This window comes from Nipponia nippon, unplaced genomic scaffold (genome assembly GCF_047370975.1).
Source record: "Nipponia nippon isolate SJK-2023a ecotype South Korea unplaced genomic scaffold, ASM4737097v1 scaffold_20, whole genome shotgun sequence".
Lineage (NCBI taxonomy): Eukaryota > Metazoa > Chordata > Aves > Pelecaniformes > Threskiornithidae > Nipponia > Nipponia nippon.
Genome location: NW_028262337.1, coordinates 5,418,705 through 5,442,253, shown reverse-complemented (window position 1 = coordinate 5,442,253; position 23,549 = coordinate 5,418,705). Strand labels below are relative to the sequence as shown.

At 42.8% G+C, this 23,549-nt stretch overlaps 1 protein-coding gene across 7 annotated transcripts in view; it reads right to left on the bottom strand.

Moving 5' to 3' along the window:
• IL31RA (interleukin 31 receptor A) overlaps positions 1-20,190 on the bottom strand; it is a 42,925-nt gene extending 22,735 nt beyond the window's left edge. The window contains exons 1-6 of one of the 7 annotated variants that reach the window (XM_087759777.1): positions 19,835-20,190; positions 19,528-19,740; positions 11,508-11,759; positions 5,447-5,512; positions 3,100-3,396; positions 1,624-1,744 (exon numbers count right to left, since the gene is read on the bottom strand). In XM_087759777.1, the coding sequence (XP_087615903.1) occupies positions 1,624-1,744; positions 3,100-3,396; positions 5,447-5,498 (470 nt within the window). In that variant the 5' untranslated portion in view covers positions 5,499-5,512; positions 11,508-11,759; positions 19,528-19,740; positions 19,835-20,190. Of the gene's footprint in view, positions 1-1,623; positions 1,745-3,099; positions 3,397-5,446; positions 5,513-11,507; positions 11,760-19,527; positions 19,741-19,822 lie in introns of all 7 variants that reach the window. The other 6 variants (XM_087759778.1, XM_087759775.1, XM_087759779.1 and 3 more) reach the window with 6 other exon arrangements.
• Positions 20,191-23,549: the final 3,359 nt, after the last annotated feature.

The window sequence follows — 23,549 nt, the reverse complement described above, 5'->3', positions numbered from 1 at the left end:
AAAACATGCTGGTAATATGCTGTCTTTACAGCATATACTTTCATAATAAGTAGTGTCGGATGCAAAACTAACAAAATTTGTTTCATTTTACCGACCCACACAGAAATTCTTCAACAAATAAAACTCATATATGGGGCCTGTGTTAAATATTTCATATTATGCAATAAGGAAGCAGATCATTCATGTAACTCAAAAAACACTCTGAGGCTGGTATTTCATGAACATTTTTAAGCTAGTGTAAGCCTGCACTGCTGCGAAAGGAAGCAGTCCTACCTTCCCTAACATGCATAGCTGTTTGTTTCCATTCACACTCTCTGCCCCCCCCTTACCAGTGCTTTTGTAGTCATATGGTAAACTCAGCTGGGGAGTTATCTGGATTAAAATTAACGGTTAGATTTTACTGGAAATAGTTCTGCAATCCAATTCACTGTGTGGTTAAAGAAGAATTTGTACTGGTACAAGAAGGAACAATATTGAAACTTACTTTCAATAGCTGTTCTAGTTTATGGTTTCACAAACTCAGCTAAGTTATAAAACATAGAAACACTAGAAGGAGCAAGAAAGTTCCACCAAATGAAGGTAGAAACCCAAAATGTCAAGCCTGAAATGGAGATAAAACTAAAGATGTTTTCCTGCCCTACCATTTAAATAAAAAAGATACCACACACTAGCATAACTTACAATAAGAAAGTGTCTCCTTTGGAGTCTGAATTCCTTCCAGTTCTCAAGAATAATTTTAGACATTTTAGAGAACTCTTCATGAACTCATATTACCTAGAGTCTTGATTAGGCAGAGCACTACAAGCAGCATTATTATGAACAACAGATCCACAAGTATATTTGTGAAAAAATCTGTGCTATCACCTTCAAAATTGTATCTGAGATCTGCCTTGAAACAACACTGATTACATCACTTTCACAGTAACTTGTGAAAAAGTAAGCTCGTAAACAATATTTAAAATCTAATGGAATTTGAAAGAATCAAGTATTTATGCTTCCATACTGGGGTCACAAAAACACTAAAAAGTATGAGACTACATGATTTGTATTTGTAAATACAAATCCCCAGATGTGAGCAATGCAAGAAGGACAACTAACTCTGGATTCTTTCACTGAAACCTTATGACTCCAAAGGTCCCTAGGTTAAACCATACTGGCGTCAAGCGGAATAACAGGGTCTTTAATAGGTTTAACTGGGAATTGTTTCAAGTAGAGGAGGAAGTAATCTTTACTTTAAAGGGCAATAGTTATTAACACAGAAAGTTTCTGGGTATCACTCCCACAAAGTGCCTCCATTCTCCATTTGTACCTAGGCTCACTCAGCTTTTGATCTAATTAGTCATGTTACTTCAAGGAAACAAGTGAATATCAATTCTGATGTAAACATCTGTCTACTGAATATTGGGTTCAGAATGCTCATTTCCTTTATACAGCATACTAAAAAGGTATCAGATTGTAACTTTTTTCAATCATTACCAACCCCAAATTAATTGAATTTACTGAGGAAATGCCGTAACTCCATGATGTTTCCAGGTTTTCTTTAAACAGAAAGTCAGGATATGAGGGGAAGGGGGCTAGTGGTCTCAACCCAGCAACCCAGTTCCCAGTATATCCTATACTTACAGTTTTCGGTAAAGAGTATAGTTTGTCAAAAGATTTGTTTCTCTTCCTGAAGTCCAGGTGCAGGTAAGTTCAGCATCAAAGTAATAAATGCAGGAAATATTTCCTGGTGTGTCTGGTGGAACTGCAATGACAAAGGTTGAAAAAAAAAGGGGGGGGGCAGTAAAAATAAGTAACTTTTAAGCAGTACAACTGGTTTTGTTGGTCAAAAAGCAGATTATGGCAAACTGCACTAAATGTCTTGCATAGCACTTCATTTTATAATTTCTTACTGCCCTCAAAACTCCTCACAAAACCAAAATCAAAACCACTCTTTCTTCCCCTGGGGACGCAGAGAGACTTCTCCAACTGCTTCTCAGAAATACTTAACTAAGCGGGCTTGAAGGTATTTTTGCAGTAACTCATTAACGACTACATACATTGTCCCGAATCAGAAAGTATTCCCCCAAAACATGCCTGTAGCTCAAGGCCACTCCAAAGAGTAAGAGGAAAACAAAGAAACAGCACAAAAGTTCAGGAAAAGGTATTCTCTGAAAGATAAAACTCCTCATGGTTCCTTCCCAGAATGTCTAACCACATACCCTATGAAAACCCCTAATCTGAGGAGCCTGCACGACCTCAGGGTGCAGAAGATAACTTCCTTGGAAACGTATCTATATGACCTTGAAGAGATCGCTAATTCTGGACTCTCTTTATCTTGCAAGCAAGATAGCACAAAGGAAACTATCCTCTGCAATCTCTATAGTCTGAAGTCATCCATAAAAATGTAACGCCCCCAAAGACTTCTTTGTTAAAGCCAGACTTCTTCACTGGAGGGAAATCGGAGCTGACAAGAAGAGAACTGCACCCAGTGAAATAAACTGGTTGAAAAAGCCCTCTCTCCAAAATAGTACTTTTCTGTCCCACCTAATATAACACTCAAAAGATCTTTCTTTTATTGACAAGCTTATGGGACAGTAAACTTTGCAGACAGGCAATACCTTCTGCTGGTTTTTATTCCACAGATGTATTTTTCTGCATTTATTGCTTCTTTACTAGAATGGGACCGCCAGGCACACGTTAGTAAAATCTGGACTTAATCTGTTCACTAAATTAGAGAATGTGTATACATATTTATCCTGTAACCTTCTCCATAAGAGATTAGATAAGGAAGTCTTCCCTGGAGAAAGATAAAGTTGGCTAGGCTAGACAAAAGACATTAACCAAAGGGACAGGCTCAGTACCCTCTGAGCTCAGCAGAAAACCTCCTCTCGCTTCAGCTGGCCAAAAGTCAGAGTCAGAGAGGTTATGGACCAGTGTCAGTAAAGAATGCCTGCAATTTCATGCTTTATTTCAGAAAAAAAAAAAAAAGGAGATACTTGAATACAGGTGTCTTACAATGCCACAAACTAAAAAAAAAAAGTAGTTGTTTTAAAAGTAAATTTTTTACAGTAAGTTATTAAAAAATGTTAAAATTAATTTTTCTGCATTTCTACTTACAGCCAGATTTAACTTCAGTGTGAACCAAAAGTTGTTCCTTGCCCAAGTACTTAGTGAAACATTTCACATGAGCTTTGCTGTAAGTGAAATTATGGATGGTTATACTAGATACAGTCTCGTTCACAATGTTATAGTTTTCCTGAGCAATCAATTCATGATTCAATTTCCAAATGATGTGGCTTGCGTTTCTGTGAGGCGTGTATCGTTTTCCGAGAACACAAAATAGTTTCAGGGTGGATCCTCTTTCAATTTCAGGAGATGAAGGAAAAATGTCAGCATCTCTGATAGAGTTTTCATCTAAAAGCAAAATCAAAGGTATCACATAACCTAATTCCTTTTAAAATACCAGTGGAAAAACAATAACTTATTTTGTTGTCTACAGAGAATTTAATTAGGTTTTTTTCATACAGAGTTCAAATAAGACACTTAGTTAGTCACTCGAATCAGATATTGCTGTTTGGAAACTTAGTTCACATGAACTGCACCATAGGTGCTATATAAGAATGACGTTTCGATATCTTCCCAGAAATAATGGAGAAATGTCAACTCAAATGTTTTTTAATAGTTGAAAATGAAGAAAAGAGTTTTGTTTTTTAAATCTGTTTTTAAAAAACATTCCTATATGTAAAAGGTATGCATATCATTTAGATGTTACCATTACTAGTTATCAGAAAATACATCAAGCTGGTAAGTTTAAAATTTACAACTAAGCTGCAATATACTTCAGTATCTCATTAGTACTTTTACCCCTCATAGCATTTATATTCCCAGATACAGTGCAAGAATTATACACAAAATGCATGTAAAAGGAAAACACAGAAGCAGGCTGAATGAATGAATTCAGCAACAAAGTTATCAAACAGTGCAAGAATCACCCATTAGAGTCCTGCAAGGAGCTAGCTGTTTATTTTTTTGCTGCTACTTATTTTTGAAGCCACATTTCATAAATAAATCTGTTAAATAAAATAAAAAAGCCCCAACTTTTACAGATAGAATTTCTTTGCTAGACTGTAGGAATGAAACGGAATCAAATATTAAACTTTCTTCCTTGTTTTCTGGTCATTCTCTCCTTTTTGGATGTATTAACTGTAAATTGCTTTCTATGTTTCTTTTTGTGTCCTTTTTGTTTCAAAGTAATTTCTTTATGTTTCAAAGTCATACTAATGGCTGTTTTACACTCTGCTGCACAAATTTTACTGTGTATCAGTTGTAAGCAATTACCTGCACTGTTTCATATATCCTTCAAGCTTCTGCAAACACGTGCACTCCTCTTCCATGTAATCCCCAAACAATTTAAGACACAAATACCATTATATAACAAATTACTGTTGCATGTTAAGTTGTATGTGATAAATTGCACGTGAACTTTCAATTATTGTCACAAAGTCATTATTTCAATCTGTCCTTGTGATTTCCTGTTCTAACCTATACTATTCAACTTAATCAGTTTAAACTGGCACTGTTGTCACAAGAAGCATTTTTAATCCTCGACCACTCCTTCACTGCTGTTATCCCTTTTGTGTGCCAGACGAAGTGCCTGCATAGTGAACCAAAAGGAAACTGATACAAACAAAAAATAAAAGCTTGGCAAAACATAACATCAATCTCCATCCAGATGAGACTCCTCATGGCTTCACCACTAGCCACACAAACTCCAACAGAAGGAGACGGAGATGAGAGGCAGAGGGAGTGCAGACCTGCCTGCTGTGCCAACTTCAGCAGTTACCCATGCCAGCTTAAACTGACTCTGGAAATACCACATTTAAAAAAAAAAAATAAATAAAAATCAACAGTCACACATTGTGAGGTGGCTTTTAAAATTAGGAATGAGAACATTAGTAGTCATTGCATGTATTTCTGAATAGGCAATATTTGACTTAAACCAGTCCAAAACCAGCGGACATTAACTGCATTTTAAGTGTTCATGTAGTTACAAAAACATTAATTTGTTCCATCAGCAGCTCTCCAAAGTTACCAGCCTTTACAACCCAACAAGAATTGAACTATGATATGACTTCCAGATGCAGCTTCCCCTTCTATATCTTGTGTAACAGGGAAACAGTTAACAAAGTAAGTTTTAAAATACTTCTCTTAAAATACTTTAAATACAAAAGAAAAATCCCGGCTATCATGATCACAATCAACATTCCACAAGAGGACATCAAGAGTGCCATAAGCTAATTTTTCTCTCTATACTGTACACTACTTAGTCAATCACCTACTATCAAACTTCTATTTTTAAAATCAATTTTTTTCACTTTCAGAACTCTTAAATTTCATTTGGGGAGGGTCACCTTTTGGAAAACTTTCTTATGGCAAGACAGGTGCTAATAGTCAAGAAACATACCTGCTATAGAGCTGCAGAGCAGGACAAACATCCAAATCAAACAGTTGAACATTTCCTCTTCAGCACCTATGGGCAGGAAATGCTGTCATTAAATAAAAACAAAAATAATATACTTCAAGTAAAGACAGGAGAAATTTGCTGCAGTTTTCCTAAGAAATGTGTATACATTTCCTATAAAGAATAAAGAGGTACATGCACCTGAAATCCTTCTGAGGGCAGTCTAATCCACCTACGTAATTTACCTTCCAAGGACCGTGTAAAGAATTGGTAAGAAATATATCTACATCAACTTGAAATCCAGCCTGCCTAGCCATCTTCTGAGCAGATTTACTTAGCAGAGTGAATTCTTTTGACAAGGAAGGCTGTTGTAGGAGGAGGATTGATCTGCATCTCTTAGGCATCACCACCTAATAAAACAATTGTTCAGAAGTGGGCAACGGTCCCAGGTCATCATCCACCTGAAAGAGGGTGAAGTCACATTGTTTTTATCCCAGCTAAGCAGCCCAAGCACCAGACCTGAGGACACTCTGCAAAGGCAAGGGAAGGCATCTCTCTTTGGCTTGTTCTTTGAAGCTGAACTGCTGTGCAGCCAAAAAAGCCCAAAACACTGAGGTAAGGAGGAAAGCAAAGAAGTAGAATGATTTCTTCTAAAGGTAAAGCTGAATCTAGGGTTTCAGGGGAAAAATGACAGAAATCAAACACTCCCCTTGCCTCAAGCACTGCTGTCATCACTCACAGAATCACAGAGTGGCTGAGACTGGAAGGGACTTCTGGAGGTCATCTGGTCCAACTACTCTGCCCAAGCATGGCCACCCAGAACCAGGTGCCCAGGAGCATGACCAGACAGCTTTGGAAGATCTCCAAGGATGGAAAGTCCACCTCTCTGGTGGAAATGACCTCTCTGGTCAACATGCTCCAGTGCTCAGTCACCCTCACAGTGAAAAAGCGTTTCCTGATGTTCAGAGAGAACCTCCTGTGTTTCAGTTTGTGCCCACTGCCTGTCGTTCTGTTACTGGGCACCACTGGAAAGAGCCTGGCTCTGTCCTCTTTGCACCCTCCCCTCAGGTATTGATGACATCCCCCATAAGCCTTTTCTTCTCCCCCAGAAGGGATGTGGTGATGCAGATGGAGCTCCCACTCAAACATGCAGCCACCCAGGTCTCTGGCTGCAGGGAGTGCCAGAGCCTTGCTCTGGTGACAGGGTACTGCCGAGACAACACCTGCGTGAGGTGCAAGCAGGTGGAGGATCTGCTTAGCATGATGGCAGAGCTGAAAGAAGAAGTTGCAAGACTGAGGAGTATCAGGGAGTGCGAGAGGGAGATAGACTGGTGGAGCCAGTCCTTACCATCCCTGAGACGACCATGCCAGACGGAAGCATCACGTGAGGGAGAGGGTCCTCTGCCCTTGTACAGTACAGGAGGGGACCCAAGAGAAGGAGAAGGATGGATGCAGATCCCAGCTTGGCGCAAGCAGGCGAATCCTCTCCCGGCCCACCTCACCCCTCCAGGTGCCCTTACACAACAGGTATGAGGCTCTGGAACCTGAGGGCCAGGAGGATGAAGATACAGACAGGGATCCATCCAAAGGGTTGACTGGGGGGAAGCAGTCAGCCCCACGCATTACAACGGCCATCGGCAAGAGAAAAAGAAGGGTAATTGTCGTAGGTGACTCCCTTCTGAGGGGAACAGAGAGCCTGATCTGCCGACCGGACCCATCCCATAAGGAAGTCTGCTGCCTCCCTGGTGCAAGGATAAGAAACGTTACCAGGAAGCTCCCCAGACTGGTAAAAGCTTCCGATTATTATCCACTAATAAGTGGTTGTTCAAGTCAGCAGTGATGAGATAGCTGATAGTGGCATCAAGACAATCAAAAGGGACTTTAGAGAGCTAGGGCAATTGCTTGAAGGATCAGGAGCACAGGTGGTGTTTTCCTCCATCTCATCAGTAGCTGGGAGGCATATGGAAAGGAACAGGAAGACCCACCTCATCAACACGTGGCTTGGGGGCTGGTGCCAGCGACGGAATTTTGGGTTTTTCAACCATGGGGCAGTTTACATGGCACCAGGCCTGCTGGAGACAGATGGGGTTCACCTGTTGCAAAGGGGGAAAAGGATCGTGGCCCAGGAGTTAGCTGGCCTAGTTGAGAGGGCTTTAAACTAGATGCAAAGGGGGAAGGGGATAAAACCAGTCTTGCTAGGGATGAGCCTAGGGGTAGCATCCCTGTGTTGGAGAAGAGATCTATAGCCCAACTGAAGTGCATTTACACCAATGCACGCAGCACGGGCAATAAACAGGAGGAGCTGGAAGCCACTGTGCGACAGGAAAACTCTGATGCGGTCGCCATCACGGAAACATGGTGGGATGATTCACATAACTGGAGTGCTGCAATGGATGGCTACAAGCTCTTTAGAAGGGACAGGCTAGGAAAGACAGGGGGAGGGGATAGCCCTGTATGTTAAGGAGTGTTATGACTGCCTAGAGCTTAACAACAGTAATGATAAGGTTGAGTGCTGATGGGTAAAGATCAGGGGGAAGGCTAACAAGGCAGATATCGTGGTGGGAGTCTGTTACAGACCACCCAACCAGGACAAGGAAACAGATGAAGTATTCTACAAGCGGTTGGCTGAAGTCTCACAACCTCTAGCCATTGCTCTCGTGGGAGACTTCAGCTTACCATATCTCTGCTGGAAATACAACACAGCAGAGAGAAAGCAGTCTCGGAGATTCCTGGAGTGTGTGGGAGATAACTGCCTGACGCAGCTGGTAAGCGAGCCAACCAGGGGAGACGCCCCGCTGGACCTGCTGTTCACGAACAGAGAGGGCCTGGTGGGTGATGTGGTGGTCGGAGGCTGTCTTGGGCTCAGCGACCATGAAATGATAGAGTTTTCAATTCTAGGAGAGGTAAGGAAGGGGGTCAGCAAGACCGCTACCCTGAACTTTAGAAGGGCGGACTTTGGGCTGTTCGGGAGTCTGGTTAACAGAGTCCCTTGGGAGGCAGTCCTGAGGGGCAAAGGAGTCCAGGAAGGCTGGACATTATTCAAGGAGGAAATCTCAAAGGCGCAGGAGCAGGCCGTCCCCATGCGCCGCAAGTCGAGCAGGCGGGGGAGAAGACCGGCCTGGCTGGACAGAGAGCTTTGGCTGGAACTCAGGAAAAAAAGGAGAGCCTACTGCCTTTGGAAGAAGGGGCAGGCGACTCAGGGGGACTACAAGGATGTTGTGAGGTTATGCAGGGAGAAGATCAGAAAGGTGAAGGCGCAGCTGGAACTTAAACTGGCCACCGCCGTTAAAGACAACAAAAAAAGTTTTTATAAATGTGTCAGTGACAAAAGCAGGGCCAGGGAGAATCTCCCTCCTTTGTTGGATACAGAAGGTAACCTTGCCACAAAGGATGAGGAGAAGGCAGAGGTACTTAATGCCTTCTTTGCCTCAGTCTTTAAAAGTCAAGCTAGTCATCCTCAGATTTTTCAGGCCCCTGAGCTGGGAGATGGAGATAGGATGCAGAGTGAAGTCCCAGTTGTTGAAGAGGTGGCAGTCACTGACCTGCTCCTCCACCTGGATGCGCACAAGTCCATGGGCCCAGATGGGATCCACCCAAGGATACTGAGGGAGCTGGCAGAGGAGCTGGCCAAGCCACTCTCCATTATTTATCAACAGTCCTGGTCAACCAGGGAGGTCCCAGATGACTGGAAACTAGCAAACGTGACGCCCCTCTACAAGAAGGGTCGGAAGGAGGATCCGGGGAACTACAGGCCTGTCAGCCTGACCTCGGTGCCAGGGAAGGTCATGGAGCAGGTCATCTTGAGTGCCATTATGCAGCAAGTGCGGGACAACTGAGGGATCAGGCCCAGCCAGCATGGGTTTATGAAAGGGAGATCCTGCTTCACTAACCTGGTCTCCTTCTATGACAAGGTGACCTGCTTAGTGCATGAGGGGAAGGCTGTGGATGTTGTCTACTTGGACTTTAGTAAGGCCTTTGACACTGTCTCCCACAGTATTCTCCTGGAGAAGCTGGCTGCACACGGCTTGGATAAGTGCACTCTACGCTGGGTTAAAAACTGGCTGGATGACCGAGCCCAGAGAGTGGTGGTGAATGGAGTCAAATCCAGTTGGCAGTTGGTCACAAGTGGTGTTCCCCAGGGCTCAGTACTGGGGCCAGTCCTGTTTCATATCTTTATCAATGATCTGGATGAGGGGATTGAGTGCACCCTCAGTAAGTTTGCAGATGACACCAAGTTGGGTGGAATTGTCGATCTGCTGGAGGGTAGGAAGGGTCTACAGAGGGACCTGGACAACCTGGATTGATGGGCCGGGGCCAACTGCATGAGATTCAACAAGGCTCCGTGCCGGGTCCTGCACTTGGGTTACAACAACCCCATGCAATGCCACAGGCTGGGGGAAGAGTAGCCGGAGAGCTGCCTGGCAGAAAAGGACCTGGGGGTGTTGGTTGACAGACGCCTGAACATGAGCCAGCAGTGTGCCCAGGTGGCCAAGAGGGCCAATGGCATCCTGGCTTGTATCAGGAATAGTGTGGCCAGCAGGACCACGAGGTGATAGTGCCCCTGTACTTGGCACTGGTGAGGCCACACCTCAAGTACTGTGTTCAGTTTTAGGCCCCTCACTACAAGAAGGACATCGAGGTGCTGGAGCATGTCCAGAGGAGGGCAACGAAGCTGGTGAAGGGTCTAGAGCACAAGCCTTATGAGGAGCGGCTGAGGGAGCTGGGGTTGTTTAGTCTGGAGAAGAGGAGGCTGAGGAGAGACCTTATGGCTCTCTACAACTACCTGAAAGGAGGTTGTAGTGAGGTGGGGGTCGGTCTCTTCTCCCTAGTAATGAGTGATAGAACAAGAGGAAACAGCCTCAAGCTGCGCCAGGGGAGGTTTAGGTTAGATATTAGGAAAAACTTCTTCACTGAGAGGGTGGTCAAGCATTGGAACAGGTTGCTCAGGGAAGTGGTTGAGTCTCCATCCCTGAAGGTATTTAAAGAACGGATAGATGTGGTGCTCGAAGACATGGTATAGATGGACTTGGCAGTGTTAGGTTAATGGTTGGACTCGATGATCTTAAGGGCCTTTTCCAACCTTGACGATTCTATGATTCATATGATAGATGCTCCAGTCCCTTAATCATTGTTGTGGTCATTCATTGGACTCTCTCCAGTATGCCCATGTCTCTGTTGTATTGAGGAGTCCAGAACTCAACACAGCACTCCAAGTATGGCCTCACCAGTGCTGAGCAGAGGGGAAGGATCACCTCCCTTGACCTGCTAGTTACACTCCTCCAAACGCAGCCCTAGATACCACGAGCCTTCTCTGCCACAAGGGCACACTGCTAGCTCATGTTCTACCTGGTGTCCACCAGGACCCCCAGGGTTTTTTCTGCAAAGCTGCCCTCCAGCTGGTCAGCCCCCTGTCTGTATTGGTGTCTGGGGTTGTTCCTCCCCGGGTGCAGGACTTCATACTTTTCCTTGTCGAACTTCATGAGGCTCCTGGCAGCGCATTTCTCCAGCTTGCCAAGGTCCCTCTGGATGGCAGCTTGACCCTCTGGCATATCAGCCACTCCTCCCCGTTTTGTGTCATCAGCAAACTTGCTGAGGGTATGCTCTGCCCCATCATCCAGATCATTAATGAAGATAATAAACAGGACTGGATCCGGAACTGACCCCTGCGGTACACCACTAGTCACTGGCCTCCGACGAGACTTTCTGCCACTGATCACTACCCTCTGGGCCCATTTGTTCAATCCGCCAGTTTTCAATCCGCCTCATCCAGCCTATGCTTCATCAGCTTGTCTGTAACAAGTCTGTAGAGCGGCCCAACTCCTACATGAAGGGCAGAATATGCTGCAACCCAGATTACTCCTTTGGCAAGTAAGTAGGAGATGTGCCTGTAGAAAACAGAGGCTTCAGATCCCCTTCAGCAGAAGAAGGCCTAGGGCCTAATATTCCTACTTACTGGACAAGTTGCTCTAGCTACAATGTTCATAAGCAAAAAGTGGGCATTATTATTGCTGCAGTTAGTTAGGGTCCCTGTCTCACATTAGGAATTTCAGCTCTCCATACAAACCTGTATCTCAGGAGGGCTCCAGGTGGGAGGCAAGTGCTATCTCTCTAGAACAGGTACGCCAGCAGCTTTCAGACCAAACAAGGCATCTCCTCCTCCCACAGGCTCAGACAATGCTAGGAAGCAGGTGTGCAGCAGGTCACTGTTTGAGACAGAGATCTATAGGTGGGATATAGGCAGAAGGGGTTCTGCCCTACATTATGGTTCCTTCCACAAAAACTTCTTGGTTTTGCTACAAAATAGTTTTACAGTAATCTAAAAGAGAAAACCACAGTAAAAAAAAATGCTTGGTGCTCAGTTTCTGCCAGAACTCATCTTAAACATTATTTTCAGTCTGTCTCAGGAAGCATTTTATGAACTTTGAGGCTATGACAGTGCAAAACAGGACAAAAAAAATGAGAAGGACACATGCAATAAAACAAGAAATGAGGGAGGAGTTTGCCAGTGACACACTCCTAAAATACAGCTGTAGCAAGATGTACCAACAAGAACAAAACAATTACAAAAAGAGAATCTATTACAACTTTAATTGCCCAGGGTGTAAGTTCTTGTTCTCAAAGCGGTAAAGATGAATTATGCTACTGATGTGATAAAACAATAAAAACAAAGAACCTTAAGCAACTGTTCCAAGTATTCTGCACTAGTAGCTGCAGAATTAAAAATAGATGCAGATTTAAAAATATTTAGATAGTTATTTTAAAATTTTAGAACTAATATAGTCTACAGCAATGTTGATGAGATACTAGAAGTTCCACTCTGTTAAAGCTAAGAATATATTTTGTAAGCACTCAAGTGTGTGTTTATTCTTATTGTATTTTTTAAAGTTTAAGAAAGATGCCAAAGTAAAAACATCAGTCCCAAAGTCATGCCTACAAGAAAACTACATTCCATTCAAAAATAAAGAAAAATCATAATGATGACTAAAAAAGGCTTTGCCAGCTTCATAGAAACACACACCAATGATTGCTATACAGCTGTGGTAAACATTGATGTAGTCAGTACTTCATTAGCTAGGAGACTAGTAGTTGCAGAAAGCCAACGTGCTTCAGAGATGATTATCAACATCAACAAAACCAAGCAAAATAACCAAGAGCACTACAAGATGATGTGCCTAATCAAAACTATCTGACAGAGGAGGAATGGTAAGCCAAGGACAAATCAATAACGAGTTACAGATGCTACACTGGCATGAGCATTTTACTTTTCAAAAGTAAATGATTTTATTAGTCAAATAAAATGTTTTTGCAACAGCTCTATGAATATGGCTTTAATCTTGGAGGATGTACTTGTTCATGAGTACAATACCAAATCCTCTGTGTGGCATGTGAAGATAAGCATGCATATAATTGTTTACAGGAAAAGAGCTTAAGACACTTAACATTAATAAAGCTCTGTTCTTTCTTTTCTGTAGACTTAACTGCTAGCAACATGTAATAACAGCTCACTGCGTATTCTGTACCGTAAAGGCTTCATAAAATCAAACCAATTGTTCAAAACACAAGCTTTCCACTTGTCTGCATAGAATACAAGGTTTACATATTATGACCATGACTAACTACAGAATTTCCCTTAGTGACTGACTGCTTCCTTAGATTCACTGAACATAACTACACAGTAACAAAAAACAGTAAAAGCTGCTGTAAGATTAGATAACAGTATGTCAGGGAACAACAGCTTCCGTATCATATAGGCAGCAGCATCATTTCAAATATATGCAACTATAAAAGAATTGAGCAAAAAGAGAGAAAAGCAATGTCACTACAGAGCAGCTGTCAATACTGAACTTGATTACACTGCTCTAGCAAAAAGTGCTAATAGGTTTTCCTACTTTGTGGACTAGTGAAAAAAGAAAAAAAATCAGCTAATACCAAGAACAAAATGAAGATCATGATGCTTGCAAAGTCCGTTCCAGCCTAGGAAAGAATCAATTTATTAAATGTTTTTAATAAAATTAACAGTCCATTTCAATAGAAGATCCAGTGCAAAAAAAGCAACCATAAGTTGACATGGACACTGACTTTATCTGGGAGCAGCTACCCTTCTTTCGGAAATTAAATTATTTTATAGATCTTTGCTGAGAGTTTGTTAGAAAAGCGAAAAGACAGCATGAGCGGAACCACAGCCTTGGCTAAAGCACAGAACACTTTAAAGGGTGCAAAAACTCTACCAGGGAGACGAAGAACAGTTTGCTATATAAAAAAGGAAAAAAGCCTATTAAGTTTGTCAAACATTTCCCACTGACTGTCTTTGCTTACAACTAGACAAAGCTCTAACAGTTTCTGCTGATATTCCACATATGCTGGTTTGCTATTTTTGAGGGGACACAAGACAGAAGAGGCTGCATTTCAGCCAAAATAGTTCAGCTATTTCCAAGAATAAAGAAAACTTTTTTTTTTTTATCATATTCCTTTGCCTAGCTCTAGCAATTACACACTTTTTTAGCAAGGAATTGGAACTCAAAAGCATTGGGAAATCATAAAAACATTTCAGAATTATGCTTGTGCCAAAAATACCACATACCACCGCATATTCCAGTGCAGTGGAGCACAGTGCTAAAAGATCAGGCATGGCAAACCTGGCCACGATAAGTTACAAGCCTTCAAAAAATCCTAGTTCCAGATGCTCACCAGGACACTTAAACAGCCAAAGGTCCCATCCACACTCGGTGAGCGCTCCTCGTCCTGTACCTATACCTACCTTTTCCCCCCCTCTCCTAGTGCTCCGCTAGCACTCACCACATAGTAAGTCACTTCCACTTGCTAAAATAGCAGAAAACTAAGCAGAAATTGTATTTGTGATACAGTCGCAAATGTAAGCAGCTTGCTACATGATTTAACAGGCATCTGAGTTGGTGAAATAGAGGAGAGGACTGGGGAGAGACACCTCCTTGACATTTCTCTCCAGCTGTGAGCTGTTAATTTACTTCAGTCCTGATGCTATGTTGCATCTCCTTCTACTTTCTCCAATACCAATTAGCAGCTGGTTATTTGACATGTCAGTGACTAGTTACTACATGTCAGAGACCAGGGTAGTGACTCAGCAGGTTGCAACCCTGCTCACGTCTTAGTGGTTGTGACTATACTGATAGGTGACTAACTAGCTCTTTGGCTGTTTACTTAAAAGACAGCACATGGAAAAGCGCAATCAGGAAAGAACATTGCTGAGTGAAAGTCACAGCACAAATTCAGAAGTGCTTCACTTAAAGATACCTATAAAAGCTAAATTCTGATAACTAAACAATAGCATGAACAGAACTGTCTTCTTCAACTATTTAAAAAACTGATTCACCAAAGCCAGATTTCTTGCAGGAAGGGGCAATCTCAATGAAAGTCTTATTAAATAAATTAAAAAATTGCATAACACAGTTGATGAACCAAGGCTTTCTCAATACCAAAACCTCTGGTTTTCCATTTTCATTTTGACATTTAAGTTGTTTGGAAGAGCTATGGTTTAGAAATTTTAAGAAGTCAGAGGAAAAAATTACCCAAAGTAACTTTTCCCCATATTCTATTTAGGACTATTTCCCCCATTTCGGGACAGGAAAGCTTCCATTCAGATCCAATTCTAAGATTGTTTTTAACTCCACAAACACATACTTCTGCGTGCAGTGTAGCTGTTACACCATGAACAAAGAACATGGTACACCTAAAAATTGAAAGGCAGTATGCTTTTAGCCTATATAAGACATAAGCCCAATCATCTTCAGGGATTTCTAACATCTTTGCTGGAACATAACACGGCATCCTTTTCTACTAAGTCTGACACTCTTCTAACAACTAACAAGCTGAACAGCCATTGCTGTCTTTTATTTAGTCTTTAGTAGCAATTGCTACAGCTCTGCCATGCCAGCTACCATATGGAGAGACAGACCTCGCCCTATATGAGATCATCCAATGCTGAATGCCTGTGCTCAACCCCACAGGGCCACCCAACTGTGATGTTATGCACAGACGCAATTGGAAAAGCCATAACCATCAGTTTTCAGAACTCCAAGATTCAAATCCATCAGCATTTACACAAATCCTACAGGGAAAGGGGACATTTCAGGCAAATGATCCAAATATGGACTTCAGTCTCCTTCCTAGATAACAGGGTGTAGAAGCATCAGCTTCCAGGATTGGTCAGGATTCCATCAAGGGCGAGTACCAGCGAGCCCTTGGAGGGAGGGAAACGAGGGTTTCTCTACGTAGATCAGAGAATGATATGTAAACATAATGGAGGAAGCAGTAAATGTGAGGAACAGTTAATGGCTTTTCCCAGCTCTCTAACCCCTATAAATCATGCACTGACAAGCTCATCCATGGGAAAAATGACAAATAGTGTAGTGAAAAATCCTGAGCACATTGGTTTCATAACCCCCAGTCCTCAACTGAGCTAAAAATAGTCAGCTGAACCTCAGACTAGGATGCATAAGATTTAAAATTTTAACATTTAAATAGAACTTGATTTAAACAGGACTTAGGCATGTTTTCTTTTGAAAAATAAACCTATTTAAATTTGAAATTATGACAGCCTACCTTAAAACATAATGTTATCATAATCTACTAGAATCACTTAAATTAAATAAATTCAAACAATACTTATTTATTCAGAAAACAGAAACCACTAAGGTTACAGACATATCTGAATGAACAGCGTGGAGCAGAGCCCCTTGAAATGCTGTGCCAACTTTTGACTGCAGAAACTTCTAAAAATGCCATAGTGGGCAAAAACAAAAAATATAAGCAAAGGCCGTATTCATCACGTTCAACAACTTGTTAATTTAAAAGCTGCAAATCAACTGGAAATTGAAAAAGCAGGAAGCCGTTTTCCTCTTTCAGGCTCTGAATAAAAAGATAGGCACAAAAGGATAAGATACTTTTGTTTTAAAATCTTGAAGGACAGAGTGACCGGGAAAGGTCAGTTCAGTTAATAACTGATGATAACAGTTATTTTGTTTACTATACCCTAGAGTTACAGATGCAAAACATGTTTTGATAAACCCTTTCTTTTGTTATAGAATGATATTTAACAGCATATTGAATATTAATACGTTTTAATAGAAAATGCTGTACATTGTATTTAAATTCCGATTTTTACCTAAATGCAGATTGATAGTAATACAGAAAAATAATTAATCCATATCTAGTAAATAGAATATAATTCATTATTCTCTGAACAAGCATAACAAATAAGCCTTTAAAGATATCTTAAGGTATAAAATGCTTAGCTAGATAAAAAAGCTGCAAAACAAATATTTGTTTGCTAATTAATATACAATACCTCATAATAAAAACTTACTTTTTAGGGAAAAAGCTTAAAGCTACAAACACAAAAAAGATTTAATTTCTTTATTTTTACTTATTGGTCGCTTTTTTCACTTCAACTACATGATTATATCCCATTTGATAATGCTCACTAAAAGAAAGGCCAGGCGTCAATATCACTAGAACTGAATGTTGGTGATACTACCAGCAAGAACTGCAGGTCTCGTAGCAGCACTGTCATTCCTGGTTCTTTTTTCACTGAAAAAGAAAAACCAATCAAGCTAGGGCTTAAACAGGCTTCACGTACAGGTTTGGTCTTGGAACCTTCTTCTTCAGCTCAGCGTTTGAGGGATTACGAAGTCTACTTTGGCTATAAGAGTCGACTTTGAGAGATGATTTTGTGCCAGACGCTTTCAGTTAGTAAGACATTATTAGATAGGACGGTTGCCTTTGTGTCCCTTCCTTGAGCATAATCACTCAAACAAAGGTGGAGAACAAGATGTTTCTGCCATGGTAAGCAAGTAGGTGCAAAAAATGGATGGTCAGGGCAGGAGGATCCATGCATTTCAAGAAACTCAGAACTCTCACTGAGAGAGGGTGGCCAGATGCAAATCTTTTAGAGTTGCCAGATTTGGGTGGTTTTAACCTGAAGTTTGTACAGAATACACACCTGATAGAAAAATCAGAAGGAAGATTTTCTGTACTGTTTCAGAGCACTAGTTCACCTTGTCCAGCCTTGCCTCTTAAACTAAAACCCATTCCAGATGTTCCAGAGTAAAACACACGTCCACTTAAATAATGCTATCAAACTGTGTTTCACAAGAAAGCAAATAAAAACTTTCCTGGACTGTTCAGGGAATCAGCCACAGCCCCAAAATGCAGGATATAATTATAATCCCAGTCCTACTGCAGTACTGCAAGTGTTACAAGAACGCAGAGAACAAGGCAGGCAATCCTGCGCTCCCACAGACACAAGCAGGAAAGACAACAAAATGAGTGCAAAACCTCAATTTCATACTCTTATCACTCAGAAGAGATGATCGTGACCCCGCAGCTTACCTGTACACATAATACACCATTTTGAAAAAGTTTTAATCATATAGTCTAGAAAACATTGTAAACTCAGACTCATTACAAACTCAGCTAACAGTGAGTTTTGTGGTTATACTACTATTGCATCACTTATTCTTGGGTTTAGAAGTTAATTTGGAATATAGACAATACCTACACACCATTTCATCTCATACCTTCTTCACAGTGATGAAGAAGCTTGCTTACACTCCCGCTATCAAATATCCTTCTCTATATTCATCTCAACCTTATACAAATCTAAAGAGTATACATTAAGTCCTCTTTAAAAGATTTGTTTTCCATTTCCTTTAGTTATTTTTTTTATATTCTCTTTTGAAGGTTCTCCAGTATTTCACACCCTTCCTGAAGTGCGGCCACAATATCTGAATAGTCAGAGCTAGATTTACAGAAGTGAGCTACAGCCTCCATTGCATTAACGTAGTGAACGTGTAACCTGACAGGGAAGCCTCTGCACAGCTCACCTTCATCTGTTCTTTACCACCTTTCACTGCTGGATGCTAAACACCTCACGTACCTTGTTACAGGAACATAGGCTACCAGACACTTACCTGCTATTCCCATTACTGTACATCTAAGCAGAACATTAGCCCGTTTTTCCCAAACAGAGGACAATCATCTAAACCAGTCTTCTCATTACTACTTTCCACGAATTTTTTTTGTCCTGTTGAGCATCTTCTGTATTCTTTGATCCCAAATATATTTATCTCTGTGTTGACCTGCGTAAGACAATTACCATCCCACCCTGCTAATTGAGATCACGTCATAAGAGTTATATATCCTGTTTTTCTTTTGTTTACGACCTATACTGTGAACTTTACTAACAATATTTTTACACCTTAGTCAAAACTCCTAGCTGAAACATGGCACAGTAGTGTGAAACCAGGCTCCATGGGACCTACTGAAAACAGCTACATTTTGAGATCTCCCAGTACGGCATTTTTTCATTGAAAATGTTTCCTACAAGCACCAATATGCAAAAAAATTACCAGACTTACATGATTATTATAGAAAAGAACAAGATCTTTAACATTCAATACTGCAACCTCTATGATATAAACCTAAAGCTTTTTTCCCCCCCCTCCCCCATCTTTATCCCTTTTGAAACCTGTTTTATATACTGATTAGCCTCTATCTGACAGAAAAATCTGAACTGACCTTTCTGTTCTCCTGCCCAACACGCGAAGCTTTCTTCAAGCATGAAAACATTTTCTTGCCCAGTGTCTTAATTCACAGATAGAAGATAGAAGCTGGATTTCAACTACTTTAGACAACCCTCTTCAAAAGACAACAGTCACAGTCCATTACAGATGAGAAGTTCAATGCAGCTTCCCCAATTTAAGCACGAGCATGTATAGATGATACTCACGATGGACGTGCACTCAAACATAATACAAAATTCTTTTTTCCCAGGAGGCAGAAACTGTGCAAGCACAGAAGCGGCACGGGGCCAGTGTATTTAAATCTGATATGCCACTTTGAGAAAATCTGAGTGAATACAAACAATTTAAGCAGCCAGCAGTTAGGAAAGAGCTTTTACTGCCTTTGATGACTGCATATATTGCAAGCATTTTGAGAACTAACTCCTACTACTGCACACACAAAGAAAACCACTGCCAAGCATCAGTATCATATTCTTCCCAAAAAGAGACAAACACAACCAGCTAAATCGAAGTTTCAATTCTTACTGTCTCGTGGACTTGAAGGAAAGAAAGTGAAAGCAGCTGCCTGGCCCAGAGAGACACAGAAGCATGCTCTGCCTCAAGCAAGAGAATGAACATCTGCAGAGATGTGAACGCAAGCACGCATCACCGCTGGTGGAGATCCGCTAGAGTAACGCTCCCGGGAACAATTTCACGCTTCCCCACGCTCCATATGAACAAAAATGAGTAGAAAGACCTCTGGGGGAAGGAAAAAAAAAGAAAAATAAAAGAAAAAAAAACAAAAAAAACCCCAACAAACAAACAAACAAACAACCCAAACCTTTTCACGTACCGCAGCTGCAGAACGGGCGCTTCGCTTAACAGGGACCTCTGCCTCCCCGCCACTGCGAAGGATGTGAAAAAACAGGAAGTTACCAGGCTCGGCGCAAGTTACGCTTTTTCCTGTAATTCTGAAGGACAGAAACCACCGGCCCCGGCGCCCGGACCGCCGGGGAGCGCTGTCAGGCTGCCCCCGCCTCCACCGCCCCCGCACCGCACGGAGAGGCGGCGGCGGGCGGGCGCCCTGCCTTCCCCGGCTGCCGGAGCCCCCCCGCGCCGGGCCGGCGGGGCAGGGCAGCACGGCCCCAGCCGCCCCGCAGAGCCACCGCCTCGGCCACCCGCGCGGCACCGGGGCGCGAACCCCCCAGCGCTCCCCGCCGCACGCCTCACGGCTGCCTCCCGCCCACCGCCGGGCCGCGGGGGGCTGAGGGACGGCGGCGGGGCCGCCTCCCGCCCGCCCCTCGCACACCCCCGCCGCCGGGCGGGGCCGAAGCCGGCGGCCGGGAGGAGCGAGGGCCGCGGGGCGAAGGCGGGGCGCGGAGAGCCCAGCCCGGGGCGGGGGGCGCGGAGGCCGACCCGGCCTTGCTGCCCGCGGCGAAGGGACGGCCTGCAGCTCCCGCGACCGGAGGCTCTCAGGGTGCCGTGGCACCTGTCCCTCGGTACTTTCAAAGGCGCATTAAGGAGTCGGCTGTAAAATGATGCACACGGTGAAATCTTGGTGCAGGTGAGTCAATTCCACAGCGCCTTCAGGCTGCATAAGCATGCACAGCTCACACCAGCGTACCTCAGGTAACGGCCATCGCCGGGGCGCGCACCTCAGGCATCACTTAAGGCATCAGCACTGTGAGAGAACAACTCTGGTTATGATCCCTTTCAAAGCTAACAAATGTATTCCAATGAATGACTTAGAAGAAAACTGCAGCCATCAGCAACGTAAAAAGGAATAAAAGGAATGAGAATTAGAATGAATAATGCAATTAAGGAGGATACCGTGAAGCTAGTAACTGGAAATCCAAAGTCCTCAGTAATGTGCCTCTTACTAAGCACTGACAGTCCCTTCTAAGCAAACACTCTCCAAGAACAGATATTGCATTTTAATATCTTAATCAATACAGACATCATCCATAGGCCTTGGCCCCAGCGCAGGAAGAGATCTGTAACAGACAATAAATGTGTTTATCCCACAGGCAAGACAAGCCGTAGCAGATCAGGACACAGAGGTTTAGTTTAGAACCAGTGACATCTGAGCCGTCACCCCTATCGGTTATCCCACCCACTCCCCGAGGCCCACCGCCCCTTCCCATCAGGGAGATGGCCGCTGGTCTGGGAAAGTTGTGCTGGCTCCCTGCTCCGCAGCTGCTCACCATTACCAGCCCCAAGCTTTACCAGCCAAGGTCCCCAGGCTCCCCCAGCGTTTCTCCTATCCCCAGGATATCTCTCCCCACTTCCAAGATCTTCCTCCCCCCAGGATGTTCACCTTCTTCCTGCTCCCCAAGCTCCTGGCTTTCCCACCTGATAGTCTACACACAAAAGCACAAAGCACGATCAGCCTACTCACTGGCTCATGCCTATTCATTAACAGGAGGATTCAGTTAATTCCCTTTTTTTTAGTTCAGGTGTTAGAAGTCACAAGCAGCCCACACAGCTGTAGCCAGCAAGCAACAAGTTTGTTCTCCAGAGTTCAGAAGTTCAATTTCAGACCCTCACCCTGCACATGCACCCACAATTACTTGTGGTAATTACCTGCCAGCATTGACAATTTAAGCTTTTTTTTTTTGCCTACCACAACTACCCAGTCCAACCTCTCCCTGCTGATCCCAGCCTGTAAGTGAGCAGGCTAGCTGAGCGCAACATCCCCCAAGCATGAGCCCTGTGTCTCACGCCACGCTCTTGGGCTGACACCCACTTCACTGACTCGTTCCTACTGCCGTGACTTGTCCAGCTTGTGTTTTTGCATGCCTCCCTCCTTCACAGCAGCCATTTGAACACACAAGCTCAGCATCCACTCCAACTTTCAGAGCACTTGTTAGCCTTCACCCTCTTTAGCTAATCACCAGATTCAGCCAGGTAGCCTGTTGATTCCCTTTTTATTTTTTGAATGATGTTGCCATCTCCCCATCATCCAGGACCTCAGTATAAGGCTGCACTGTGAACTGCTTTGATGTTTCTAAATTCCCTCTGCTATTTAGAGGTATTGTAATATGTCAGCATGCATACCAACATTTTGAAAACTTCCAGTTATTTTACTACTAGGTAACACATAAAACAAACATGATTCAACAGAAACAGACCCAAACTCTAACCTAAATTCTCCTTGACATACCAGATTTTTTTTTCTTTAGTGAGCATGAAAGAAAGGGCAAGACTAGACCCTTATTTTTTTTTAAATTCTTTGCACCTGTATGCTGGACTTGGTCTAATAGTTGCCTGTGCTCACAGATTAATACATTGTTTTTATTGACTTACTGAAAGACGGCTGACCAGTCTTTCAAAGTGAGGAAAAGTTGCACCAGACCTAACAAAATAGTTAAGCAACTGCTTAACTTTTAAAAAACTTGAGTCATCCTTCTGACTGCCTCAGGACTGCTCACATGCTTAAATTAAAGCTCCCATAGTCTTAAATGTTTTGGTGTGGACTGGGCTGTAGCACTTAGGGGATTCCAGGATGCAGAGGGCACTTAATGAAAGCGGCAATAACTGTTCCAGCTACCACCATTTCTAATGATTTAACAGTAAAGGAAAAAACATCTTACAAAAAAGGTGATGTGATTTACCGAAAGTGATTTGCCATAGGAGACAGGAAAACTTCAGAGAAATCATGCCAAAAATATGTTTTCATAGCCACACTTACAGACGCTTTTCTCCAGTTTGCACATGAATGCTCTAAAAGGACAACCTCTTCTGTCCTGAGGGTGGGAGGAAAGTGAAGCTGCTGTTCCTGAAACACAGGGGAAGAAAGCGCCTTCAAAAGGAAAGCTCACTGTTTTCATTGCCCACTCCTCTCTACCAGTGTTCTTTTGGCTGGTGGTTCAGGGGTAGCTGCTCCAGGGACTGGCTGATCCCCGATGCTACCCCTTCTCGAGGGGAGGCATTTGTGCTGTCCCTGGTGGCAGGATGAGACAGGACACTGTGGAACTACCGCCAGAAATCTGACCCTCATCGCACATTAATCTGTTACCTTACAGTAGCTCAGTTTTGAAAAGCATTTATCTTCTGTATTATGTATGACCACACCTTATAAAGTTACTAACCGCTGTGTAACTACAGTGAATCTGTATAAATTAACACTTTGGCACAGAACAGAGAATTGTGTAGTTAAGTGGAAAAATGAGGTGCATTTTCACTGACCAGTCTGCACACCGACCTTGCAGCATTTAATTGAGCATTCTTGATGAAAGCAGGTTTGATGGAAAACACGTACAGAACTTTACTTCAAGAAGTGGCAAAGTTGGTTTTAACCATGAAATAGTTGAAGACCTAGTGATCTCTCAAGAAAAGCAGACACACGAAAACCAACAGCTACTAAAACATGAGAAGGTACCGTTTTCTAAAGATCATACACACACAGAGGAAACCCCCAAGCATTTGGAACTGTAATTTCAAGAAGCACTTAAAAGCTCTGCCACATTTTCAACTGCATGCACATCTTTTGATCCATCCAGTTGGGATGCGAAACTTGTAAAATCAAAGATACTTGAGTGCCAGAGTTGCACAAGAAAAGAACCAAA